Source organism: Eptesicus fuscus, chromosome 7, assembly GCF_027574615.1.
Source record: "Eptesicus fuscus isolate TK198812 chromosome 7, DD_ASM_mEF_20220401, whole genome shotgun sequence".
Classification (NCBI taxonomy): domain Eukaryota; kingdom Metazoa; phylum Chordata; class Mammalia; order Chiroptera; family Vespertilionidae; genus Eptesicus; species Eptesicus fuscus.
This window is the reverse complement of record NC_072479.1, coordinates 33,152,079-33,176,195: the sequence shown is the minus strand read 5'-3', so window position 1 is coordinate 33,176,195 and position 24,117 is coordinate 33,152,079. Positions and strand designations below refer to the sequence as shown.

At 37.0% G+C, this 24,117-nt stretch overlaps 1 protein-coding gene across 2 annotated transcripts in view; it reads left to right on the top strand.

The window, feature by feature from the left end:
* OTOGL (otogelin like) overlaps positions 1 to 24,117 on the top strand; it is a 143,405-nt gene that overhangs the window by 74,481 nt on the left and 44,807 nt on the right. For both annotated transcript variants that reach the window (XM_054719732.1, XM_054719731.1), the window contains 11 exons: positions 2,121 to 2,270; positions 4,731 to 4,850; positions 6,083 to 6,199; positions 6,979 to 7,135; positions 7,685 to 7,711; positions 14,327 to 14,494; positions 16,192 to 16,470; positions 18,895 to 19,012; positions 19,652 to 19,731; positions 20,237 to 20,296; positions 22,180 to 22,247. In XM_054719732.1, coding sequence (XP_054575707.1) covers positions 2,121 to 2,270; positions 4,731 to 4,850; positions 6,083 to 6,199; positions 6,979 to 7,135; positions 7,685 to 7,711; positions 14,327 to 14,494; positions 16,192 to 16,470; positions 18,895 to 19,012; positions 19,652 to 19,731; positions 20,237 to 20,296; positions 22,180 to 22,247 — 1,344 coding nt within the window. The remainder of the gene's footprint in view (positions 1 to 2,120; positions 2,271 to 4,730; positions 4,851 to 6,082; positions 6,200 to 6,978; positions 7,136 to 7,684; positions 7,712 to 14,326; positions 14,495 to 16,191; positions 16,471 to 18,894; positions 19,013 to 19,651; positions 19,732 to 20,236; positions 20,297 to 22,179; positions 22,248 to 24,117) is intronic.

Below are 24,117 nucleotides of genomic sequence, written 5' to 3'. Positions count from 1 at the left end.
ATGTTTTCCTTTTTTTTGGAGTTCCTCTTGACCTATCATGGTATTTTTTTCCTTTATTATTCAATTAGAGGCCCGGTGCAAGAATTCGTGCACTGGTGGGGTCCCTCAGCTGCCTTCACCCTCTTGCAATCTGGAACTCCTCAGGGGATGTGGGGATCAGGTTGAAACTGGCAGTCCAACATCCCCCAAGGGGTGTAGTAGTGCACAAAGTGGCAGGTGGCCTAGGAGGAGCCTGAGCCCAGGCCAGGCACCGTGCTGCTCCCACTCATCCTGGTCCTCCTGTGCCTGCCAGTGCTAGGTAGTGTTGCCATGGAGTCGAGAGAGCCTTGCACCTCTGCAGCTGCACTTGCCATCCATGAGCCCAACATCTGGAGTCTGTAGGTCAGCTGAGTGGTGCTCTTGCTGTGGGAGTGCACTGACCATAGAGGGCAGCTTCTAAATTAAACATCTGCCCCCTGGTGGTCAGTGTGCATCATAGTGATCAGTCGACCAGTCGTTCAGTCATTTGGTCGCTTAGGCTTTTATATATATAGACTAGAGGTCTGGTGCATAAAATTTGTGCATGGAGGGGTGTCCCTCAGCCTGGCCTGTACCCTCTCCAATCTGGGACATCCCTCTCACAATCTGGGACTGCTGGCTCCTAACCACTCGCCTGCCTGCTGACCTGATTGCCCCTAACCACTTCTGCCTGCCAGCCTGATTGCACCCTAATCACTCCCCTGCTGGCCTGATTGACGCCCTCTCCAATCTGGGACATCCCTCTCACAATCTGGGACTGCTGGCTCCTAACCACTCGCCTGCCTGCTGACCTGATTGCCCCTAACCACTTCTGCCTGCCAGCCTGATTGCCCCCTAATCACTCCCCTGCTGGCCTGATTGACACCTAACTGCTCCCCTGCCGGCTCGATCACCCCCAACTGCCCTCTCCTGCTGGCCTGATCACACCCAACTGCCCTCCCCTGCCGGCCATCTTGTGGTAGCCATCTTGTGATGACATGAGGGCAGCCATCTTGTGGTGGCCATCTTGTGATGATGTCGTGCAAGGGTGTGACACCACCTAGGCTTTTATTATATAGGATGCCTTTCTCACTTAAGCCAGTGGTCAGCAAACTCATTAGTCAACAGAGCCAAATATCAACAGTAGAACAATTGAAATTTCTTTTGAGAGCCAAATTTTTTAAACTTCTTCTAACGCCACTTCTTCAAAATAGACTCACCCAGGCCATGGTATTTTGTGGAAGAGCCACACTCAAGGGGCCAAAGAGCCGCATGTGTCTCACGAGCCGCAGTTTGCCGACCACAGACTTAAGCACAAGGATACTCCCAGGTTGAGTTCAGACTCTCAGAGGCACCCAGGGCCCTTCCCCTAACTTCAGCTTGGCACTTGGGAGTAGAAGGAAATGAGGTTAGATAATATCCATTAACAATATGTAGGTTACACAGTATGTATTGTTATATCCAATACACTGAGCACTTATAAGTATGAAATTTGTCTAAGAGACTGAAAACTCTTATGGATATGATTAAGTTTATTTAATCTGTCCTATGGAATAGTTGTAAGTGTTTACCATAGTGTAATATTTCTAAAGTATGCTTTTGTTATTACTTGGGGGTGAGAATAATAAATAACCAAAAGATTGCATATCTCCTTCATAATTTTTATTTTGCTTCTGGAAATATTTGTTTTACTTAATTTGATGTAACCATGTAATTTTGAAATTATTATATGAGTTAATTTCAATGTCAGATTCAATGTAGTCTTTTATAGGGAATAGACCCTGTTCATAAAGATTACTGTATATTCTCACTTTAGGCTAATGACACTAAATTTTCCCAATGTGTTCTATCTCTAGTTTCTTTCTACTGTTATCCTTCCTAACATAAAACTTATTTTCTTTTAATATACAAATATGATCTGTCACTTTCCTATTAAAAAATATAACCAATTTTATGTGTTTCCTATTTTATGCATTTGTTTTGTCATTTACTATAGAATTCAGAAAGAAGGGCTGAGCAAAAATACTAGTATATAGAGACTACTTAGTAAATAGTAATTTAATGTTTACATTTTGAAAACAATGAATTTACTTTTTAAAAAATCATTATTATTATTTCTAAAGAAACAATCAGGTTTTTTTCTGGAAAATGAACCTACATACCAGCTTTGGAAGGCAGGGTACTACATGGTGGTATACTTTCCAGAGAAAGATATCACTATTCTTTGGGATAAAAAGACAACCATTCACATCAAAATTGGACCACAGTGGAAGGTATGTCAACCTATTTGGTAGGTCAATCCAAGTGAGATGCAAAATATGCAATTACATGTGCCTTTTAATGTTTTGTGGAAATAAAATGATTAATGTCTTTTTTAAAGAAATGGGTTATATTTTCAGAATTACTAATTCATATTTCAGTGAAGAACCACTTTACCAACTAGAGTACATCGTTGTATACAGTTCTTTTTGTCTTATCCTCACAGTATCCAGTTTTCCAAAACTACTTAGGTCAGCTTCTTTCTTCCCACCCCCTTCAGCATGGTTTTGTGATATGTTTGAAATACAGTTTGATTCATTAGTTACAATCTGCACTTCATCTTTCCCTCCATATTCTGGATCTATTTTTACATTTATATATAGTTAAATTGTTTTTAAAAAGTAAAAAAAATACTCCTAGGATTTACAATTGTACAGGTTTTAACAAACACCTGGGGTTATATGTCCACCACCACAGTCTTATATAAAGCAAATCCATCAACTCCAAAATTTCTCCCAGGTTGGCTCTTTACTGCCAACTCCTACCTCTATTCCCTAAGCTTTGGAAACCACTCATCTATTTTCCATTCCTAGAGTTTTGCTTTTTCTGGATATAATATAAATGAAATCATACAATCTGTAGTCTTTTGGGTCTGGCTTCTTTGATTTGGCAAAATACATTTAAGATTCATTCATATTGTTGAATGAATTAATAGTTTGTTCCTTTATACTGCTGAGTAGTATTCTGTTGTATAGATGTACTAGTTTGTTTTATCCATTCCTGATTTAATATTCAATCTTGGATGCTTACCATTTTGGTAATTTTAAGTTGTTTTAAACATTGTCTTCTATTAAATACTTTGTTAAACATTATTAAATATGTTTATTATTTTAAATATTTAAAATTTTATTTAAGTAGTTTAAATTTATATATTGTTTTTTGACATATTGATGTTTTTATAAGAATTCAGTTTATCGGAAATTGAAATTGAGACATGGATATAATTTGTGGTAAATAAGGAAAAAATTGTAACAACATATTCTCATAAAACTATGAAATATATATATATATTTAAAAATATTTTAACATGCTGTAAATTTAAGATATGATTGTATATTGAAGTCATTTTCTTTTTCTTAGGTGAGAAAAAGCCCCCAAATCTATTCCTTGGTGTTTGCTGGTTTCTTGCATTTCTTTCATGAAGTTGATATAATTTCTTAATGGTCATATGTCTTTAACAATTTTTCTCTGCCATTTTTCTTTTTTTTTTTAATATTTTATTGATTTTTTACAGAGAGGAAGGGAGAGGGATAGAGAGTGAGAAACATCGATGAGAGAGAAACATCAATCAGCTGCCTCCTGCACACCTCCTCCTGGGGATGTGCCCACAACCAAGGTACATGCCCTTGACCGGAATCGAACCTGGAACTCTTGAGTCTGCAGGCCGACGCTCTATCCACTGAGCCAAACCGGTTAGGGCCATTTTTCATCATGTATCCTCCTTTCTCTACTTTTTGGAAACAAATTAACCATTTAGTTTTCTGCATCCCCCATCCCCCCGCCCTGCCCCCAATGGTGGATTGTTCAGTCTTTGGATAAACGTAGTGGCTTCTGAGAGCAGAGACACTGAGGTCAGCAGTGGCCTGGCAGCTGTAATCCTAGGGGTATTGTCAGCCTTGCTGAGGACATGGGCAGTCTGCTTCATCATTAATGAAGGGCTACAGTCCACCCTTCAGCACACCAAGAAAGTTCAGTTTGCTTCCTTTTAAAATTTTAAGGAGGATTTCCATGGTTTATGAAAAATTCTTCCCTGTATTCTTAGTCCATCTCCTTTCCCTCAGAGTAAAATTTTATACATTATTTGAGAAGATACAGTGGGTATTGTTGATGTGAATAATCCATATGGTACTTTCCATAATAATTTCACAACCCATAATGATTTTTATAAAATTAGGTAAAATTTAGATTTTATTCATTGTATATCATGATGGCATGATATAGAAATATTAAAGTTAATTTTTTGTTATATTTTTAATGTTTTGGCTTTTCAGTCTAATAAGGAGGAAAATAAATTATTTTATTGTTTCAACATTTATAGTGTTACAAAACCTTAAACATATCAGGAGGTGGGGCTTTCATCAATAAAATTTTATGTACATATGAATACACACAAGTGTAATGTTTGTATTATTCTTTTCCAAGTTACTTATGCTATTGGTTGCATCAATGCTAAGACATTGGTAAGTGTGGAAAGATAAAAATTTGGGGGATGGTAGAACATTTTTGAGAACTTAAAAATAATTGTTAAATATAATTAGCTATGTATGAAACTCCACCTTTTTGAAACATATTGTAAATGGTTATTGAAGAAATTCTTAAAATGTTTACCTTAAATATTTAAAATATTTTAGTTATGTGTCCTTAAATGTTAAAGTGAATATAGAATATTTCTTAGTAATTTTCTCTTACTTTAGAACAAAATATCAGGATTATGTGGAAACTTTGACAAATGTACTTCAAATGACATGACCACATCGAATAACTTAGAAGTGAGAAATGCCCAGGTGTTTGGAGATAGCTGGGCATTAGGACAGGTAAGTTGAATATAGATCTTAGGACTCAATAACTTTATTCTTATGGGAACATTTATTTAGGCAATACTATTTTAATGTAATATTTGTATGGCAATTCACATTGGACAAACTGCTTTCACATTTGTCTTTTCATATAATTCTTGTGACAACCATGCAATGTAACAGACGTTGTCTTCATGTTATAAATGGAGAAACTGAGGCTGAGGGAGGTTAAATTATTTGTGTATTCGACAAATATTACGAAAGATTCTATTAGGAAGGATGAGTCTGGAGAATTCAAGGTCTTCTGCCTTCGTGGCTTGTTGGATAGATGCTGGCACTCTTCCCCGAGGCAGGACAAAGCGGAGAGTGGGTGGTAGGGGACGGTGAGAACAGGACAATGGTGCAGAGATAAGTAGGTTCGGATATGGTGAGAGGGAAGTGACAGAGATATCTTTTGTGAAGATGCCCAGTTTTTAGATTCAGTAAAGAGATCGGGCTGGAAATAGATTTGGCAGTTACAAGTGTATTCAGGGTGTTGAAGCCATGAGAAGTGAATAGAATGTGGAAAAGAGAAGTTTGAAGGTCAAGGTTTTCAAAGAAGGAAGGGTGAAGGAGAATGGGTAGTAGCAGCCAATGAGGAAACCCCCCCAGAAAATGGTGCCTCCAAAATCAAATGAGGAGAGACCTTTAAAAAGGGCAAAGTTATAAACAGAATCAAAGGTAGCAAGAAAGGTCAAGTGAGATGAAGACTGCAAAATTGCCTTTATACTTAGCAATGAAGAGACCAAGATGACCTTTCCCTGGGCGGTGTCAGGGGTGTAGATTAGAAGAGGCTGAGACCACATTGCTGAGTACATGGGCGGTGAGCCTGCTGACACGAGGGTGTAGAACTCAGAGGATGGCACGCAACAGAAATGAAAGAGGTGAAAATTAAAGGAAAGAGAATCCTTTGCTCATGTAATTATCTTAATCATTTAAATGCCGCATTTAAGACAATTGGGAAATTATTTACCTCTACTGTCTCTAATAGTCCTATGATTTTAACAGTACGTTTGGTTGTTTTAAAAAATAATGCATGCTATGAACATTGAGCTGGCTGAGCAGTGTGCTTTAGATAATGCTTGTCTGGAAGAAGGAGGATATATGGTATTAGCTGTGTTTGTCATGGACACAGTCAGCATTGGTTACTCTGGTTTCTGCTTCACCGATCACCCCTAAAACTTTCTTTTCTTCCTTAACATTTTCCGCAGTGTGAAAACGCACATGAATTATTTAAACCCTGTGAGGCACATCAGAACAAATTTCCTTATGCCAAGAAAGAATGCTCCATTTTGTACAGCGATGTTTTTGCTCCTTGTCGCAATGTGGTAAATGAATACTTTACTAATCTTTCACATTTAAATGGGTATTGCTACATTTATAACATTGAGACAAATAATTTAGCTACCCATGGTTAGGAAGACAAATTTGGTGGTTTGTTTTTTCTGTAAAAGTGATGCATTTAGTTAATTTCCTCTCTCTCCACACCATCTTATTTAACAGCATCCATTTGCAGGAATCTCTACTAGTTTATGAAGCATTTCTTTGCATACATCATCAAAGCCATAAAAGATTGATCAAAGCTGCATTTGTTTTTCTGCAGAGAATATTGCAAAATGGCATGCTCTTTCTCAATCCCAAGTATAGTTTAAAAGTATTTCTAGTAGCACATTTAAAATGGTTTTAGAAGTGTATCGCAAGATGGACTGTAACTTATTTAGAAATGTAATTGCTTAAGATATCTATAAAAGTCAAGTAAGAGAACCATGGGTAACAGAACTTTTTAAAAATGCCATGTGAATATACCATAGATGAAACAATGAACTTCTGCAAATTATAAATCTGTTATATTGCATATGTTGAAATTATATTGGTATGTTAATCCCATTACATGTTTTACTAGTTCTTCGATCTTACATTTGCCTAATCAACTTCTTTCTCCTGTGAGCACTATAGAGGTTTGAGATATTGAGGACTCTCTAGGTGTCAGTGATAAACTGGTAATATCAAATTTTATAAATCTACCAGTTAGTTTTTCCTTAGAATTTTCCTCAATTATAGTTAATAGTTACTGAAATTGATTGATTTTTTCTACCTCATTTTCCAGATTGATGTTACTTCTTTTGCCAAAAATTGCCATGAAGACACTTGTAACTGTAATCTCGGTGGGGACTGTGAGTGCTTATGCACAAGCGTAGCAGCGTATGCGCATAAGTGTTGTCAGGAAGGGGTATCGGTTCACTGGAGATCCTCTACTGTGTGCTGTAAGTATCCCTCTTAGAACATCATCATTAGGTGGGAATGTCATAAGGAGATCATATTAATTGTCTTCTTATAGAACTAATACCATAAAACTCATGGAAATAGAATTGCTTTAAGATGACTAAATTGTATATTTTTTCAACAATGCAGAAATATTTTAGTATAGCTAAAGGATTTACAAACAGAAAAATTTGAGATAATGTTTTCTGTTCTGTGTTTGACTGTTGTCACTTCAACATGTGAACTATAATTTATTTATATGCCATCCTCAGATAAGGTGCTTATTCCGCTATTCCTCTTATGGCTATGAAGTTTCTCTGTTCTGATGATAAGAAACATTTTTTTAAACATCATTTTGAATTGCTTTTAAATTTGATTCTAAAATTATTATGTACTTGTGTAGATGGTTAGTCTGCTGAAGACTTTATAATGATGTCACTTCAGTGTTCTTTTGCTTGGTCATTGATAAACACATGGCAATATCTTGCACACATTTAGGTAAGTGGTCAGATTCTTATATAGGTTAATATTTCTTCTTTTTTTTCTTTTAGCACATGATTGTGACTATTACAATGAAGGTATGTGACAATTAAAGAATATCACTATAGTATTCTATTAAACATATCTTCAGATTAAAAGTTTTTGGACAACTTTGCTGGGAACAAAGTATGAATAGTTAATAATTTGGTTTGCAATTCAATAAAAGCCTTTGCCTTCTAAACTGTATCTAAATTGTATTTGTGTTAAAATTTATTCCCTGGAAAATAAAAGGAGGGTATGACCATCATCTCAACACATAGGAGGCCCTCAATAGTTTTTTAATGATATGAAAATATGAATGAGTGAACTTAGCTAATTTTTTTTTGTAAAATGAAAGAGAGACATAGACCAAATGTATACCTTTTACCATTATGTATAAAAATGAACATTATGCAAACTTTTATTATGTTGTAGAAAAGGGAAACAAATTATAGATGTAATAATAATAGAAGGAATTTATATAGTCATAAGTTAGGGCACAAATAATTATTTAAATATTATAAGAATGAGAACATATTAATTTAATAATAATAATGAAAATCTCCTGGCTCCAAAAAGCATCCACATTTGCAGTAAAAAGTCTAACAGATGGTGCTGGCTGTTACTAAGTTATAGAAGCTATGAGACAAAATTATATTCTCAATGAAAGCACCAGAAGTTGGCAGATTGGAACCTGCTTCTTGTCAAACCTGTTTAATGAGGAAGGCGTAGCCACTTAACACTAATTTCAGAAAAGTAAGATGATCCAGGAGGTGTCTATTTTGTCAGTGACTGGACAAAATATGAACCCATCATGGAAAGAATAGAGTAATAGTTGTAGGAAACCCTAAGCCATTCAAAAACAACCACAACCAAGCAACCAATCAAAGGCATTTTTGGTGCTTTATTGAGCCAGAGAGAAGTTTGTCAACTACAGTACAAAGGAAGCCAGAAAATTTTAGAGAAATAGAGATGCTAAATTAAAAAGAAAATACATATTTTAGTTTTTCTTTGTTTTCATACAGGTATGGAAGTTTGATAGAGGAAACAATCAAACATTAAAAATATTCTGTGATAGTTAAAAAAATATATTTCCTGTTCAGGATTTAAAACACACCCATATTCCACATCAGTCATTTGGAATTCATGTTTAAAATGAGACTGATTGCCTAATATATATATAACAGTAATAATAACAATAGTTTTTATTGTATTAGCAACTTTATAATTTAAGCTTCAAAATATGCTTGTACTATATGCATTGTTATTAACACTTTAAAGAGGAGGTAATTGAAGGACAGAGGGGTAAATAATTTGGACAAAGTCACTTGGGATTTATAAGCAATCTGAGTTCAGAACCAAGGAGCTTGACCTCCATGCTACACTGCCTAGTGTCTGGTTAACACAGTGGTTGGCAAACTGCAGCTCGCGAGCCACATGCGGCTCTTTGGCCCTGTTGTGGAGCGAACGCGAGTAAAGACCACTGGAGTCCAAACCAAATTAAAATTTAGGGAACCTTTATTGCCGGCCAGCGGCTGATCTGCCTTCCAGATAGGTAGGTCAGAGAGCAGCAGCGACCCTTTGTGTAGGACCACTTTTAAGCACATTAACCACATCCTGTTTTTGCAGAACAAGTAATCCTAAGACAAAACAGTTTTTCCCAAGTAACATCAAGATTATGCCAATGACGACCATGTTACTCACAGGGTCATCCTGTTCTTCAGAAAGCTGACAGTGTTCTATCTAGCAAGGCTATTTTGTGAGGTGCAGGGGGAAGGGGCCATGAAGCCATATCTCAAGGCCTGGCCTGGTGTCAACACTGGCAACTCTATCTGGGGTATAGTCCACGGCCTCTCCGGAGTGCTCAAAAATTCCCACTCTCCAACAGGCCCCTTGAATGTGGCTCTTCCACAAAATACTATGGCCTGGGCGAGTCTATTTTGAAGAAGTGGCGTTAGAAGAAGTTTAAGTTTAAAAAATTTGGCTCTCAAAAGAAATTTCAATTGTTGTACTGTTGATATTTGGCTCTGTTGACTAATGAGTTTGCCGACCATTGGGTTAACACATCCTAGTCTAAGAATGATTACCACACGTTGTTATCATACACTCTGCACAAGGTACACAGATACCAATTTAAGAAAACACTCCACAGACAACAGTACGATGGTTACCAGAGGGAAGAGTGTGGGGAAGTAAAGGGTAAAGGGGGCCAAATATACAGTATATAGGGTGATAGAAGATGATTTGACTTTGGGTGGTGGGCACACAATGCAATATGAAGATCATGTATCATAGAAATGTACACCTGAAACCTATATAATCTTATTAACCAGTATCACCCCAATAGAAAGAAAAAAAAAGACAAAAGAAAACACTTCAATAACTTCTTCACTTAAGAATTCCTGCCCTATGCAGTTCTGCTGTGAAAGTCTCCACCTGTGCCCTATACTTTCTCATGTTCCTTCTGAGGCTGTTGGATCCTGAAGCAGAATTTTCTGAGAATTGACTTTCTGCCTCTTCTTATTTCGTATATTTTCTTTTCTGGCAACAAGTCTGTGCACTTCTACTGGTGGTTCTTTTCTCTAATGTGTTACAGCATTCTTCAAACCAATTCTTTTAGCTTCATTTTTAATGATATTGGTCATATTCAGAGGGTGAACATGAGGCATTTGGCCTTCATGAGACACCGATGGACTCAGTGAAGTGACAGGGGAATCTATTCTCTATGACTAAAGTAACAGGGAAAAGAACCAATCTGCACAGGAGAGTAAGAGTTCATGAAAATAGCCCTAACCGGTTTGGCTCAGTGGATAGAGTGTTGGCCTGCCGACTGAAGGGTCCCGGGTTCGATTCCGGTCAAGGGCATGTACCTTGGTTGTGGGCACATCACCAGCAGGGGGTGTGCAGGAGGCAGCTGATTGATGTTTCTCTCTCATTGATGTTTATAACTCTCTATCTAGCCCTCTCCCTTCCTCTCTGTAAAAAATCAATAAAACATATTTAAAAAAAAGAGTTCGTGAAAATAATGCAATAAAATGGATGATTGACAGGAATATAATATTTTTATAGTAGTACAGAAAAAAATAATTTTAAATGATTATTCTTAATTATTTTCATCCCAAATGATTTCAGAGCTATTATAAATTTGCCTACTCTTCTTTGGATATTCATAGCTGACATACTTCTCTGTTTACTTATCACATCATGGACACTATCTTATTAAAATTCTTACTTATTATTTAAGAAATTCAGAAATAAATAATTATAATTCTGTTAGAGGAAATTTTTTTAAAAAGGCAGATGAATTCAGAGGTTACAGCTGAGATTCTCTCAATAATCTTCAATACAAAGACTGTATATATTATCTTCATGTTCATTTTATGGCATTTACAAAAATATAAACATTTTATTGTTATTGCCATAAATGAGCAAGGACTTCACAATCCCACTAAAAACTGTTGTACACATTTTATGTTCAGTGTTTTCTTGATAGGATATGCTTAATACTATGTTTAAAAAATCACTGCAGGAAATGATTGCTTTTGGTAGGTGGTAAAATTATTCTTCTCCCTGCAGAAAATTAATGATAAAGTCAATGACTTGTGTCTCTCAATTGTTGGTGAAAATGTATGAAAACAATCCAGACACAAGATATCAATCAACTGGGAGTCAACTCAGGAGTGTTTGATTTTTATACAAATGGATTTCTCAGGTGGCAGTTATCTCTTCAGACTGCTGTAGCAAGGGACTTGTGCAATAGGGCAGAGATTTTGTTCATTTATCTATTTCCTTTTCCCTATTCATTAAAAAATATATATATTTTTATTGATTTCAGAGAGGGAGGGAGAAAGGGAGAAAGAGATAGAAACAAAAATGATGAGAGAGAATCATCCATTGGCTGCCTCCTGCACACCCCCTACTAGGGATCGAGCCTGCAACCTGGGCATGTGCCCTGATGGGGAATTGAACCTGTGACCTTCTGGTTCATGGGTCGGTGCTCAACCATTTAGTCATTCCGGCTGGGCCTTTTCCCTATTCTTATGTTGAATATCCATGAGGGTCTTCAAACCCTTAAGTTATAGTTGTATATGTCTTCTTCATTTTGAATTGTATCTCATTATAATATACCTATTTATCTACTCATTTGTACATTATTTACATAGAGGGGTGGGCAAAAGTAGGTTTGCTGTTGTGAGTACTTGAAACACAGAATTTGTTCTTGTATTATCTACCTATCATTTATCTATCTACTAGTAGCTCTGTGCACAAATCTGTGTGCCAGTAGCTCGCTGCTGCCCTCCAGTAGCTCTCTGCCCCTGCCCCGCCCTCCTGTAGCTCCCACCTGCCTCCCCTCATAGCTTGCTGCCCTGCCCCTCTCCTGTAGCTCTCCACTGCCCGCTTGTAGCTCACTGCCCCACCCTCCTGCTGATCCGTGATCCGGTCGTTACGCAGTTGGTCATTACATTTCACCATTTGCATATTATATCTTTATTATATAGGATCATCTGTCTATTATCTATCTGTCTAACTATCTATCTATCTATCTATCTATCTATCTATCTATCTATCTATCTATCATCTATCATTCATTATTGCTAACCTACTTTTGCCTACCCTGTATTTATACAAATTTACATATTTATAAATTGAAGGATATCACATCTTGGAAATTTATGTTGTTCTCATCTTTCCTAGAAAACAATTCAGTAGGTGGTATAGACTAATGATATAGTTTTCTTTGGTTTTTATTGACTTGGGCTCATAGAGAAACACTGTACATTGTAACAGCAGTGGGGTGTGCACTGCTTAGAAATTTTCCACTGTCCCTGCTCAGCTTTGTCTTGGTGTGGGGGCAAAGTTCTTTCAAGTCTCCTCTCCACCCAATGTGTCAAGTCCCTTAGAAAGCTCTTTTCCTCCTGGCTTATAAGTGTCCCCAGCAGTTCAAAGGCAAGGTGTCCCAGCTGATGAGTCAGTGGAGGGGACAATGCTTGAAGATGACTCATTCTATGAGACCCTGCCTCTTCTCCTGGTCTTAATGGTGAAAATTTTGGTTCTTGCTCTCCTTTCTACTTAAAAGATTTTTGACCCTCTAATCCAGTGGTCGGCAAACTGCGGCTCGCGAGCCACATGCGACTCTTTGGCCCCTTGAGTGTGGCTCTTTCACAAAATACCACGGCCTGGGCAAGTCTATTTTGAAGAAGTGGCATTAGAAGAAGTTTAAGTTTAAAAATTTTGGCTCTCAATAGAAATTTCAATCGTTGTACTGTTGATATTTGGCTCTGTTCACTAATGAGTTTGCCGACCACTGCTCTAATCCAATGATTTTATTTTCTTCTCTCGGGCCTGGTCTTCATTCTGAAAGGGAAACAACCTTGTCCTTGGATTTCTTTAAATATTTTCTTTCCTTCATCTTAACAGTAGGCTGGGAAAGGAAAATTGTCCTTGAGATTAAAAATTAGAGAATAGAAGGAAAGTGAAATGCGATGAGAGTAAACAGATTAATCTTTTTTGATACCACATGCTACATATATATTACCATTTTACATAACTTATAACATAATTTAAGACATAAAATATACATATGTCTGTAAAAGGTATACTGCTGATAATTTTTAACTTAATTTTGATGATTCAGAATAAATTTCACATAGGATTAGGTTGAAGATAATTTGATCTTATCATAAAATCGAACTCATATATATTTTTAAATATTAGCAAACTTATTTACAATATATATTCTTCTGTTTATAAGATTAAATTTGCAGAAAAAATTTTCAAATTGAGCTTCAGGTTTGGTTCTATACAAACTATAGCAAATATTTTCTACTTTATATGGAACTATTTAAGTGTATAGGAAATGATAGTATTAAATAAAAAGATCTTTGATTTCTCTGTTAAGCTTCATCTTCATTTTTTAAAAATTTATCTTTATTGTTGAAAGTATTACAGATGTCCCCTTTTTCTCTTTCCACTGACCCCCTCCACAAGACTCCCTTCCCCCAAGGCCTACGGCCGTATAGTCAGTGTTCATGGGTTATGCATATACACATATAATCTCTCTACCACAGTCCTCTGAGATTTGTCAATCTGTTCCATTCTTCCATGTCTCTGGATCTATTTTGTTCATTATTTTCTTTTTTATAGACATGCCTCACTGGTGAAATTCAATAATTCCTAGAACACCAAATTATGTATATCAAATCTGTGCATTCTGTTTTCATGAATGTAACCTATTAGGGAGAAATTATTTTTAGAAGACTATCAGAATATCTGGCCATTGATGGATAAATAAACTTATGCTTATTGAGAGTAGATTAGAATCTTGGAATATTAGAGTGGAAGGTTAACTAGACAAAGTTCTTCATATAGGTGGGAAAATTTGAGGTGCAGAAAGCTTATGTCAACCTCATATCCAGCACTGCTATACATACCTGTATACATATACACATCCATGTGTATATATATTCTAAATTACATAACTATGTATGTATATAGTCCAAAAATTATAGTATATATTTTTGTAAAGAGTTCAGCGATTTTATTAGTGACTAATGTTTAAATGTGCAGTAAGTTTTGGAGTAGCTTTTGTTATTAAAATTTATCCCATTGAAATGACAGCTTGAAATGTAAAAATTCTATGCCAATTTATAATTCTCTTATTTGTATTTAAATAGGGCTTGGAGAAGGTCCATATATGCTGGCAAGTTATGGGCAGAGTGGCCTTGTTTTAGGGGCCAATATAACCAGTAGAAGCATTTTCCCTTTGTCAAGAATTGGTACTCCAGGTGATTTATTTTTCATTTTTATGATCACTCCAGGTCTTTTCAAAGAGAAGGCATCATGTAAGTATAATTTCCAATTGAAAATAAGATTTTAGTTTTCCATTTACATTTTTTCAATTATTTATTCACTAAATATTAATTTGGGATCTAATATGTGTATGGCATTTTTTCTAGGTGTCCCAGAGAATATAAAATAAGATGCTGGTACATGAACCATCTATCTCTTTTGTATATAAAATAGTTGCTTTTCTTTATCTGATGGCATATATATGTTAGGATTGCAATTATTTGAGTTTTTTGTGTCCTAAATAAAGCACAGCTTAAACTTTTTTATGGTATTAATCACTGAACTTAATTTGAAATTTTTGAAAAACAGTTCACTAATAGCTAACATCTGAAAGATTTTAATGTTAAAGGAAAATAAAAAAATGTGATTTGATATAAAAGTTGTTAAATAGTAAGAACATAAATCAGAGCAGAGAGAGCCATTGGGACCATTTGTTACCCTCACGTGCCCTTGATTGTCTCAGTGCCTGCCCCACATTTACTGACCTACACGGGTTGTATCTGCTTGGAACCTGTCTGATCTGTGAGGCTCAGGCTATATTGTTACTATACCAGCCATGCCTCACGTATTTACGTATAAACTTAGGAAATGTTTATTGAATGAATAAATCCAACTTAAATTTCACCTGTTCTGAGAAATCTCCTGACTCTCCAATTAGAATAAATGGCCTTTTCCTTATAAAAAGTGCTCCTTAGTTTTTTTAAATGTTTGAAAACACCTAAGTTCTAATTTTTCTCTTTAAAAGATTTCTTTTACTATTATTTGCATCTTTCAGGCTCAAAAAAGGGACTTGCAAATTTTAGGACACAACAACAGTCTTTGGAAAGATATATTGGCTTTTAGAGAGCTTTGCATTGTATGATTTATAATAACATGTTTTTAATAAAAAAAATCCTAATGGATTTACATTAAGATCTCTTATCAAATAAATAATTTGCAAATATCTTCTCCTATTCAGTAAGTTGCTTAAAAATATTAAGGTCTAAAAATTAAACCTAAAATTTTAATTTAAAAGCATGTTTATATTATGGGTTTTACAAATATAAGGGAAACTTTTAAAGCCTATATAAAAAAAGGATTATACTTCTCAAATGCTTTGTAGTTGTTCATTAGCAATTTAATCATTGACTGGGAATAGACCATAATGTTGATCTAATTTTTTCTTAATGCAGTCATATAACTTGAAAGAACATTTGCTCATTAAAAACCCAGTGATATTAAAACACAGTGACATGCCTAAATTGATCTGTTTCTCTATTCTCTTATTCTTTTCTAGTATTCAACGAAGCCACTTGTAGATTTCATGCATTTAAAAATGTTAAAGCTTACAAGTACAAATATGTGTCCAATTAATCATTTAATTACTTGTATGACATTTTACATTCTGGAGTTCGAAATTGATATATCTTCCCCTCCCCCCCCAAGATAAGATAAATTATTTAAAAAATAGCACTCATCAAATACTCATAAAAGTTGTCACTGTTATTCAATGCATTAAAATACTATTTTTTTTTTTAGAGATCTTAGCACTCATTTCTGAAATATGTAAGAATCGCATTAATAATGCAGGGCAATTTTGCAGTTTTGTTTTCATTAACTTTATAGGTACGTTTTGCAATGCCAGTGTTGGTCATCTGCTTTCTCCAGAGAACCCGGGGGCTTGTCACACACACTGCTTTATGTCTTTCAGCACCTGCACTTGTGTCCTTGGAATCTGCTGAAAGGCCAAACTACTTTCTCTATGTCCACAAAGATGACACACTTAGTTTGAAACTGTGGCAGGTGAATTCAGCGTTTCATCGGAGAGCCACCTTTTTCCACCACCAAGGCCTGTGGATTCCTGGTTACAGTGCCTTTGAGTTATACAGCAAGAAAGGCTTTTTCATCACACTCACGGATTTTACTGTCAAAGCATCAAAATATGATGATTCGGAAGAGTTTAAACATGCAAGTAGCTTCAGCATTGAAGGTGTGTTTCCTGAGGTCTTCAAAGGGAGAATAAATAGATAATTTACATAATGGCAGGTTTTAATTTTAAATCATTCTTAATGGAGTATAAGTATATGGAAATAATAATGCCTACTTCATAGGGTTATCCTATATAATAAAAGGCTAATACGCAAATCAACTGAACAGCAGAATGACTGGTTGCTATGATGCTCACTGACCACCAGGGTGCAGACGCTCAACACAGGAGCTGCCCCATGGTGGTCAGTGCTCCAGAAGCCAGGCTCATGGCTGGCAAGTGCAGCAGTGGTAGCAGCTAAGTATGTCCGACTAACAGCTTAGGCCCACTCCCCATGGCATCCCCTGTGGGCTCCCGGACTGCAAGAGGGTGCAGGCCCAGCTGAGGGGCCCCCTCCCGAGTGCATGAATTTCATGCACTGGGCATCTAGTTGAATATATAAGTTAATTGGTAAGTTGCCTACAACAGCCTTGAATAATGTTGTTTTTAGTTATTGACCCAATGATTACTTTCAGTGCTGTCTGGGCTTTGGAAATAGAGCTCACCCATGTCTCATGGATCTCTACTGTTTGCATCTACTTTTTGTTCCCTAGAAGACAACTTCTCAATAACCTGATTCTTAATGATGAAGACACATGTTTATCTCTGTCCTTGGAGTACTGGGGTGTCTGGTTCCACTGACCTCTGGAAGACTTCCCTGGTTCAGCGGGAACCTGATCTTATTTCTAGAGATCCTTAGAGTGGCAGAGCCATTGCATTTTCTGAGTTTCAGAGAGCAATCCTCACTGCCTCATTCAATGTTTAAATCTCACGCTTTATTTTCAAAGCTTAGGAGCTTACTATCTGTCTTGGTTCTCCCACACACGCCCTTTCAGTCTAACCTACCCTTGTTAGTCTGAGAAAACTAATCATTTTCCTTTTCTGTCATGGATAAATTTCTGTATACCTGGATAGTCTTTTAATTTTAGATAATTCAAATTGAGCTTCAAAAAAGGTTTCTGTATTCACGAGAAAAAGAACCACAGACATGTCTATACAACATTCAATAGGGAGGATGTGATATTTTTTACATGAATTTACTTCAAAGTCAAAATTTTACAAACCTATATATCCCCTCCAATCTAGAAATATGCTCCCTTAGAACTAGACCCAGCAGTTCCACCTAATCTGTGGACAACTATAGCCAATGGCATCATCAAAATCTCAGAAATGGATCTTCATGGGCTTCCTAAGCCTAAGAAATGCTAGGGGTCTACTCTAATCTTGGAACCAATCCTCTCCCAGGCCCATGATCCCAGCAGGTCTAGCAGTCACGCTAAACTTTATATGCATAGATGTCTTCCAAAAAGTGTTATTTTCCTTCCCATTCCGTGGAATTGAATTCTGTATTCAGAGTCCAAGAAACATAATCTGTTTACTGAGCTCTCTTTCTTATGGAGCTCTAAAGAGATAATTTTGGACTGCTGCAGAAGGAGAGGTCTATGATGTGGGGAAGGGAGAGTATTAGCAGAATTTATAGGAGAAAAATCTTTAATCAAGGGAGATTTTATAACTGTAAGCATGTATTATTAAAATCCATTCTTTTATTTTTTTATCAGATAATACTTACCATGCACAAGGTACTATGCTAAGTTCTGGGAGAAGAATAAACATGGAGTGTTCTCCCTAGGTTTGATGTCAGGTGACCGGTTTTTGGTCTTGCCATCTTCTAATTGTTTGATCTTGGCAAGTTACTTGGCTCCTCTGTGCTTCAACTTCTTATTAATACAAAGGAAATAATACCTATTCAACATGGTTGTTATAAGGATAAAATATAATGATAGAAAAATTACTTGGTAAAAAATAAAATTCTGAACAAGTGTTTAATACTTTTATGAAATGTAGATCAATAGGAACCCAATACACATAAAGAAAGGAAGAAGATTTAAAAACTTCCTAGGCAGCCGAAACCGGTTTGGCTCAATGGATAGAGCGTCGGCCTGCGGACTCCAGGGTCCCAGGTTCGATTCCGGTCAAGGGCATGTACCTTGGTTGCGGGCACATCCCCAGTAGGGGGTGTGCAAGAGGCAGCTGATCGATGTTTCTCTCTCATCGATGTTTCTAACTCTCTATCCCTCTCTCTTCCTCTCTGTAAAAAATCAATAAAATATATTTAAAAAAAATAAATAAAAACTTCCTAGGCCTCTTCCCACCTTGCTTTTTAAAATATTTGGAAGACAGACTAACATTTAGATATACAACCTGAGTATGAGATGCTTTAATCGCCAACCAATTACAATGCTTTACCTTAGCCCTGCCTTTCCCATAGCGTTAGTGGTCAAAGAGGGAGAGGGGGATCAATCCCTGGAAGAATTACTATCACAAATCATTATTTTTCAAGCTACACATAAAAAATATACATAATCTAAGCTTTATTTTTTCCACTAGAAATCCAGGCAGCAGTGCCTTATAGGAGGATGTGTGAATGGAGATACGAACCTTGTGCCACTCCCTGTTTTAAAACATGTAGTGATCCTGAAGCACTGGCATGTAAATTTCTTCCACCGTAAGTCATGTTTAAACATTCAATAAACTTGTTTTATTTTATACAAGTGATAGTAATTAAGGGTTGGTTATATGCCAGGAATTCTAGCTGCGTCTGATACAGCAGTGAACAAAATAGATGAAGTGTCTATCCTTATGTAGTTTAAATTTTGTTGGGGTAAGGCAGAGAATAAAGAAATAAAAATGTAAATATATAATGCAATAGGTCATTAGGTGGCAATATGTGTTACGGAAAAAAATGAAGGTGAGGGAGACAGGGAGCATAAGGCATGTGTATATTTGACACATAAATCAGTAAAAAGAAAAGTAAGTAAATGAATGTAGTTTAAAAATCACAATAAATGGTTCTTCTGCATTTCTGATTTATAGAACATGGCCTTAATGTGTCCCAAACATAAGTGTATGCTGAATGTTCTGGGTTCAAATTATGTTTTAATCATGAGTGATACCTCTTTATAATCCACTAGCTTGTGATTGTGTACAATGAGGAATGATGGACTGGTAGCTAGAGCACTCCTTAGTGCTTGACAAGAAGAATGGGAGAATTTTAGGAAAAATATATCTTAATTGTATGGTATATTAACTGCAGTATAATTTATATGATAAACTTTTTTCATTTTGATTTTTCTTTAATGTAAAGGGTTGAAGGATGCTTGCCCTACTGCCCTAAAAATATGATCCTTGATGAGATCACCCTCAAATGTGTTTATCCAGGAGACTGTAAGTGTGAACCCTACTTACTTTATTCTGGAAAAGTAAAACACTTGAACATATTTTTCTCTATGATGGCAAGTGGTTGTGAACAGAAGTTTTATTTTATTTTGATTTTTCCCCCCCATTGACTCCCTCCAGCCTACCCCTACCCCCCACCACAGGCCTTCACCACCCTATTGTCTCTCTCCATGGATTATGCATATATGCATACAAGATCTTTGGTTGATTACCTCCCCACCCACCCACCCACCCACCCACCCCTCCGAGATTCCACACTAGTGAACAGAAGTTTTAGATGGACAATATATTTTCGTAAGATTCTTCTTCCATAGCCTATACATTGTCTTTTCATTTCTAATTACTTCGCAAAGCATGCAAATCTTCCCTCTAACATTTCTCCTGTGTTCTCTCTCCTCAAACATTTCCCTTGAAGCCAAAGATCCCTCTATGAACTCTGTGGGCGTCACTTGAAACAAAACTGATTACGGAAAGTCTTTTTGTTTCTTTGCAGGCATACCTCTGATTCCCATGTCACCAGGTAAGCTATCTCTACCCATACGTACTGGTATTGGTACAATTGTAGACACTAGAAGAGTATTGTGTGATTTAAGTCTTGGCACACTTAGCACAAGGGCTGGTGTTAGCACTCTCCCATCCCCTGGAAAACCTAGCCGTCAGTTGTTTGTTAAGTAGATGTTCACTGGGTCCACATAACACCATTTCTGCAGGGCTTCTGCATTTGGTCCACCTTTTTCCCCCTCAGTGAGCACAGATAACAAAGATTCCCCGCACTTTTTTTTTTTTTTTTTTGCCTAGAATTTGGGTTTTACCAAATCCTACTTAAATTTTCACAGCGATTAGGCCGACTCTAAAAATATGTTAATGCAAAGGACATTATCCTTTCATCGCTTCCATTCCTGTTCCTGTGCTCTGTCCCAGCCTCTGGAGAGGGCATTCTGGGCCCACACCCCGGCGTCTCTCCCTCACTGTGAAACTTGCCTCAGAAAAGGATTGAATACATCTACTCATAGCGAGGCTTGACACACTTAACTTAGAGAAGCTCAGATATTTATTCTTCAATTTATTTGACAAGATTTAATCGAGTGTCAACTCTGCTAGGCAGTGTCCTGGCGCTGGGGGGAAGACAGGAGAGAGGTGATTAAGACACAGCCTCTACCCTAAAACCGCTACTAGCCCATAGGTTGTTGTGATATTACCATCGGGGTAATACAAGCAGAGGCAGGAGGCGTGTTGTACTCATTTTGGAGGTATGGTCTCGGAAGGTAACAGAAGGTAGGAGTTGGATAGACTAGGAGGAGGAGGAAGTGTACGCTCCAGCTAGAAGGGGAAGCCTGTGCAAAGGCCTGTAACTGAGAGAGACCAGGACGCACAGAGGGATTTGCTAACCGAACAATAGGCCTTTCAAAGTGAGAGGCAACAAGAAATGTATTGAGGTCAATAAGAATAGCCATTCTGGATGCACTGATTCAGGCAGAAGCCCAAACAGTGTTCTAATTTGGAGACAAAGGCAATGGGAATTTATGAGAAAGGGCAGGAGAACAACTGCATCAGTAGAAGGAAGGCATTTCTATCGGTGCAGATAACAACATAGTGATGTTAATTCTAAACAATGTTTTCAATTTTCAGTCCGGTAGTCATCAGTCCAGGAGTCACCACTGCTTTCTTGTTATCTTTGCAAACAGTTTTTTTTGAACATAATGTTGCCCTAGGTTCAATCCAAAGGTTATTTGCCCCGTTGCAACAATCTGAAGGTATGAGACATAAGATGTGCAAGGCAGTTCCTCTGGCCTGGCCGCTTCCGCTCCGGTTTTAAAGTGCCTCCGTTTATATTATTGTTTACAAACTTCAAGCAGGTCAATGTATATTGAGCATGTAGTGAGAGGGGAATTGATCCAAGGGATGGGATGGCACATATGATCAGGGCCAGATCACAGAGTCCCTGGTCAGAAACTTGGATTTTTTTTTTTTTCTAAAGACAATGGCAAGTCAGTGAAAATTTTAATGAGTCCTGTGACATCTTCAAAATAATAATCACAGTACTACCATCACTACTATTCTAATTAGCTACCATTTATTGAGTACTTACTATGTACCAGGCATTGGACTAAGTTCTTTGCATATATTTAATCCTTATAAGAACTCCATGAGAGAGGTATTGTTATTATATACAAAATGCCAGCTAAAAGCCAGGGCTCTGGAATCAAAATCTCTGAGTTTGAATTCTGTCCCCAACATTTACCAGCTTATCTCGCTGCACCTTAGTTTCCCTCTCTGTAAAATGACAAGAGTATTGTTGTCTACGTCACAGGGTTCTTGTGGGAATAAATGAAATAATCTATATACTATAGCACAGGTTCTACCACATATGAATTCCATACACAGTGGCTATCATTCCACTAACGGAGAGGACATCTTCATTTCCAACAGGTCCAGAAACGGTTTCTCCACCGGAAGTCACCGTGTCCGACATGCTCACACCCACCCCAGGTTTGGAATGTGAGGTAAGACAGAGCAATCTCTTCACCTATTGTGTCCTTTTCTTGTAGCATCTGTTCACGTGTCTGTATCACTATCCAAACGCTATTAAACTTTTCAGTGTGATCGCTAGTCTTTCTTTGCTAAAAGGTAATAAGAAATATGCATTACCATTTTAACAATTATATTTTTTAAACGGACCCAGATATTTCTTATTAATTAGGTTCTGGTCACACTAAAAATATAAAATTCAAATGGGGACTTAAGTGTGATTCTTTAATAAATAGCTATCTAGTGTGGGCTTCTCTGTAAGTCAAGCATTCAAAAAACATTTATTAAGTAGCTACTATGTGCCAGGCATTGTGTAAGATGACAAAGATACAATGGTAAGCAAAGCAAGATAAGGTCATTGAACCCCAGAGCTTGTAATTTCCTGGGCTGAGACGTGAGCACTTATATCCTTATTCCAAATATGCCATTTGTTCTAATAAAGTAATTACTTATTCAACCATTATTATTTCTGGCCAGGCTCTATTAAGGTACCATGGACAAAACAATATAAAAGCAGACAAAAATTTCTGTGTTTATGAAGTTTACATTTTACTGGAGGTTTGGAGATAATCAATAAGCAAAATACATTCCTGAGTCATAAAAAATGTTAGAGGGTGCTGCTCAGGAGAAAAATAAAGCTATTTTTAGTGATATGGTCAAAAGTTCTCACTGATGAGGTGATTTATATATATAAAAGGCTAAGTGTCCATCCTTCCCTCTTACTGGTAGCTATGATGCACACTGACCACCAGGGGGCAGATGCTCAACGCTGGAGCTGCCAAGCTGTGGTGACTTGGCAACTGTGGTTCTCTGGTGACACACCCAGAACCAGACAGGAGGGAGCCCAATTCCACGATGCCTCACCTGAGAATTGCCCTCTTGCAATCTGAGACCCCTCAGGGGATGTTGGAGAGCTGGTTTATGCCCGATCCCTGCAGGCCCGGCCAACGGACCCCACCAGTGCACGAATCCATGCATGGGACCTCTAGTTTCATAATGAAAGATTTGAAGAAGTTGAGACAGTGAGCCGTGTAGAGAACCAGATAGTGTTCCAGACAAGTGCAAAGGCCCTGAGTGTGGGAGCACCTGAAATATTAAAAACACACACACACACACACAAAAACCCCCAACAACAAGGCCATTAAGTAAGGAAGGAATACAATAGCAACAAGTAAATTAGATTATGTACGGCCTTGTAGATGATTGTAAAGACCATGGCTTTTTTTTTTTTTTCTAAATGACAGGATATCACATAGGATATTTTTGAGCAGGGGAATTACATGAGATAATTTGTTTCAGGATTATTTTAGCTGCTGTGTTGAGAGCAGGGTGAAAGGAGACAATAGAGCAAGTTAAGAGGCTATTGCAGGAATTTAGGCAAAAGACAATGGCGGCCTGGACCAGGTGACAGCAGTGGAGATGATGGGAAATGCCTGGATTCTGGATATATTTTGAAAATAGAAGCTACAGAATTTGCTGAAGGATTAGATGTGAGGTGTGAGTGAAAGAGAAGTATCAAGGAATCTAAAATTTTTGCCTTGAGCAACTGAACGGTAAAGTTGACATTAAGTAGGATGGTGAAATTGTGGGAAGTGAAGATCTGGTTGGTTATAACCAAGAGTTCAGTTTTGCCATGTAAAGATTGAGATTCCTTTTAGATATCAAAAATCTGTGGATTTACAGATATGCTAAACTTAGAGTTTACAAACTCAGAGGGTGGTTGTTGTGGGAATGAAATGGGTTAATTTGAACAATGGGGAGCATAATAAGTGGTATGTTTATCATTGCTATAATTATTACCATGATTTAAATATAATGTAATTTATAAACTGAAAAATCCACCAC